At 37.8% G+C, this 3,508-nt stretch overlaps 1 protein-coding gene across 1 annotated transcript in view; it reads right to left on the bottom strand.

The window, feature by feature from the left end:
• Positions 1-3,508, bottom strand: part of LOC103458067 (intracellular protein transport protein USO1-like) — a 55,987-nt gene that overhangs the window by 28,251 nt on the left and 24,228 nt on the right. The window contains exon 9 of the mRNA XM_008398616.2: positions 2,925-3,084. Coding sequence (XP_008396838.1) covers positions 2,925-3,084 — 160 coding nt within the window. The remainder of the gene's footprint in view (positions 1-2,924; positions 3,085-3,508) is intronic.

Consider the following 3,508-nt stretch of genomic DNA (forward strand, 5'->3'; position numbering starts at 1 on the left):
GAGGAAAAGCCTTAGAATCTGAATAGATTCTGAGGCTAATCTCCCCCATGACCAGCAGCCACAGCCTCCCATCTGTCCTCCACCTTCACTCCCACATGTCCTCCACCTCCACCTTCGTCATCTCATCCACCAGCTGCTCTGTGTTCACCTGTAGCTGTTTAGTCCAACCAGTAACTCCACTAACCGACTCCCTTCAACCGGAAATTCTTCTATCAGGAAAAGTTAACCAACATGTAAAAACAGTGACTACACTTTGTGTATGTATCATATTTGTAATTGGATTTGATTAGTTGACGACATGAATAAGAGTTAAATGCAAATAAAGGTTTGTGTGGAGGAGTTTTGTCTGTTTTAGTTTTTCTGTGTTAATCCAGGTGAGCTGCAGCAGAGACTCATCTAAAACAGGACAGAAGGTCCTGACCTGCAGGGCTAAAGACCCCCAGTCTACATTGTAATGAATTGTTATTTTATATATATATATATAATTCTTTGCAGACTGAAGCATTCTGTGTAATGTCTTCAAAGCCTTGAGGAGGTGAAGAAGTTGGCCTGGGAAAACCCAGGATGCTGCGAGTCGTTCTGACCCGGCTGACAGTCACTGGTTCTGCTGAAGAGATGGACTCACTGGATGAGCTCGGCCTTCCAGCCTCCACTGCAGAGAAATTAGAAGTCCTGAACCAAAAACTGGAATCAGGAGATGTTCAGAAATAAAGTGTGCATAATTTTTTTGAAAACATAATTAGCCTTTCTCTTAACATTATTCTTTCCTTCTATCAGGTGCAGTACTGTTTAAATATTGACTTTTAAATTCTCTGTTTTACTTTTTTAGCTGGATCTCTGAGGGACCTGATCTGCTGTCTGCAACATTTTATCCAAAATCCTCACAAACCACCAAGCAGAGCAGCAGAGATCTATTCAGACTGGGTGGAGAGAGAAGAGAAGTCTTTCTGCTCACCAGCCCTTGGTGACTGAAATATTTAGTAAGTATAATCTCATCCATCCATCCATCCATTTTCTATACACCCTTGTCCCTAGTGGGGTCAGGAGGGTTGCTGGTGCCTCTCCAGGTAACGTTCTGGGTTAGAGGAAGGGGGTTACCCTGGACAGGTCGCCAGTCTGTCGCAGAATCTCATGTGCCTTTCAGTCTAAAATTGTGTGAATTGTTGAACATTATCCTATAGCCGGACTTTAAGCGTGTTTCTCTGTAGCCAATGAAACATTTTGTTTCATAAAGCCATAAAATATTTCTCTGTAATACAAGTCTCAGTTTAAAATATATATATKGTCTGTTTTTCAGGGGCTGTACCAAAGAACCAAGGATCAGATTCAGAACACCAAAACAGTTTTAAGAAGGCTCAAGGTTATTGTCATAAGGGGAAAATAGGGACAAAAAATCGTGTAGTGTGAACTACTGCATTAGGTAGTCGGATGTGCCCATCTTCTCTATTTAAATGTAGTGATTACTGAAGGGCAATAATAGTATACAGATTTCATAATCTGCACTCTTTTGGTTGAATGCAGTATTTATTTCCACTTTGGCTTTATGTTTAGTTTTTATTCAAGTAAGTTTTTTGTTCATGGAGACAGAGAATCCATTTTATTTTTGTTTTTGGTTGTTTTGTTTATTTAGTTTATCAGTTCCAGTGTTATGTGTTCTTTTGAAAATAAAGTGTATCTATGGCAGGAAATCGCAGGCATTATTTCGTCAATTCCATTAAATTAGTGTCAAAAGGTCTTGAAATAATATTATCGTTTATCGCAATAATTTTTTAGACAATTAATCGGCCAGCAAAATTTGTTATCGTGACAGGCCTACTCAAGGTTGTCTGGTTTGCTTTTTGCTTTTTTTTATTATTATTATTGTTTTGTGCATGTGTCAACGCTCATAAAATCAGTTCTGGTGTAAATATTTATTTTAAAATTATATTTTTAACCAGTGGGTGGTTCTTAAATGCTGACTTTGCTTTGATTTTTTTATTATTGTGAATGTCTTTTCTAAAAGCCCATTGTATTAAAATGTATACTGTGCTGTTTTACTTTGCTGTAAGAAGGTTTCATTAATGTCTTTTTGGTACATATGTATAAATAAATGTGATTCTTTATCATATTTAGCATAACCATTATATAGCTTTTTATTTTTGAATAAAATGCGAAAGTCCGCTGAAAGTAGTCAGCGGACTTTTGGCGGACATTCAACTGAAAGTCCGCCGAAAGTCTAATGGTGGTCAATTTTGAGTCCGGAAACATCCTCCTGAACATCCGCTGGACGAAGTTTCATTTGGACGTTGATAAAACGTAATCACCCCAGATCCTGACACTTTGACTCTTAATTTGACTCAGTAAGACTCTTAATTTCAATAAAGGGTCAGTTTATAGATAAATGGAGGAATCTACTATTTGTGTACAAGCTATTTTTAGAACCGGGTGACCTACTCGATTTTATGTTAAACCACTATAATTGTTACAGAGTGTACTTTATCTCTAGATTAACTATATGTTTAACATGGGGATTAACAGTTTAATCCTTGGCTGAGAAACAAGTGAGTTTATTATTTCTTTATTTTTTTATATTTCTTATTTCTTAATAATCAACTGAATGATCTGCCAGTACAACAGAAAAAAATATTAGTGATTCCTATTATGTGGCTGACTACAAACTGAGGAAAGAGGGAAACTGAACTCTTTTAGAAACCAAAGTTTCCATAAAAGGAGATGAAGAAAGAAAGATTGAGTGCGCTATTCCTGGCGCTGAGCTACTTAAATTATTCACAATCAGAATCGAGCTTTGTTGTCAAGCACGTTCAAAGTAGACACACATGCACTTTATTCAGTTGTATGAATAAAGTACACTTCTGGTTTAGTGTAAAAACAGCAACAGTGAAAACTAGCTGTATGCATGTAGCTGTTTCAGAGTCAATTCTTACATGTAGCTTGTGTGTGCTGCTTCTCTGCTCCATCTTTGACAGCAGACACTCTGCATTCTCGAGCCACGCATGGATAACCTGCAGCTCCTCTTGGATCTTTTCTCTTTCATCCAGCTTCAGCCTGACTGCAAGTAAACYCTCCTTGCTCTTCTGTCCCACACTGAAAATACACAACAAAAACATTACACACAATGGATTGCAAAAATATAAACTTTTTTTCAAAACAAACTTTAGTGTAGTCTGTCAGGATACCCATACCTAAAATCTAGTGCAGTCCCCTGTATGTAGATCAATCTCAGTATAAATTCCTAACATATCCCCTTCTAAATYAGTTGTTTTTGATTTTTATTGTCACACATTAATTTGGTGAAATGGTAAATGGCGCTTTATCAAGTCCAGAGGATCCCAAAGTGCTTCATACTACATTCAGACATTCACGCATTCAAACACACATTCAAACACTTAAAGTGCCAACCTACTATGAGGGCTGCTCTATGACCTGAACTTTGTTATAATACCAGGCGCCGGTGCATGGCAGCTTCCCCTCTGTCGGACTGCTTCCGTGACTACGGAAGCAGTTGGAC

This window comes from Poecilia reticulata, linkage group LG22, assembly GCF_000633615.1.
Source record: "Poecilia reticulata strain Guanapo linkage group LG22, Guppy_female_1.0+MT, whole genome shotgun sequence".
NCBI classification, from domain to species: domain Eukaryota; kingdom Metazoa; phylum Chordata; class Actinopteri; order Cyprinodontiformes; family Poeciliidae; genus Poecilia; species Poecilia reticulata.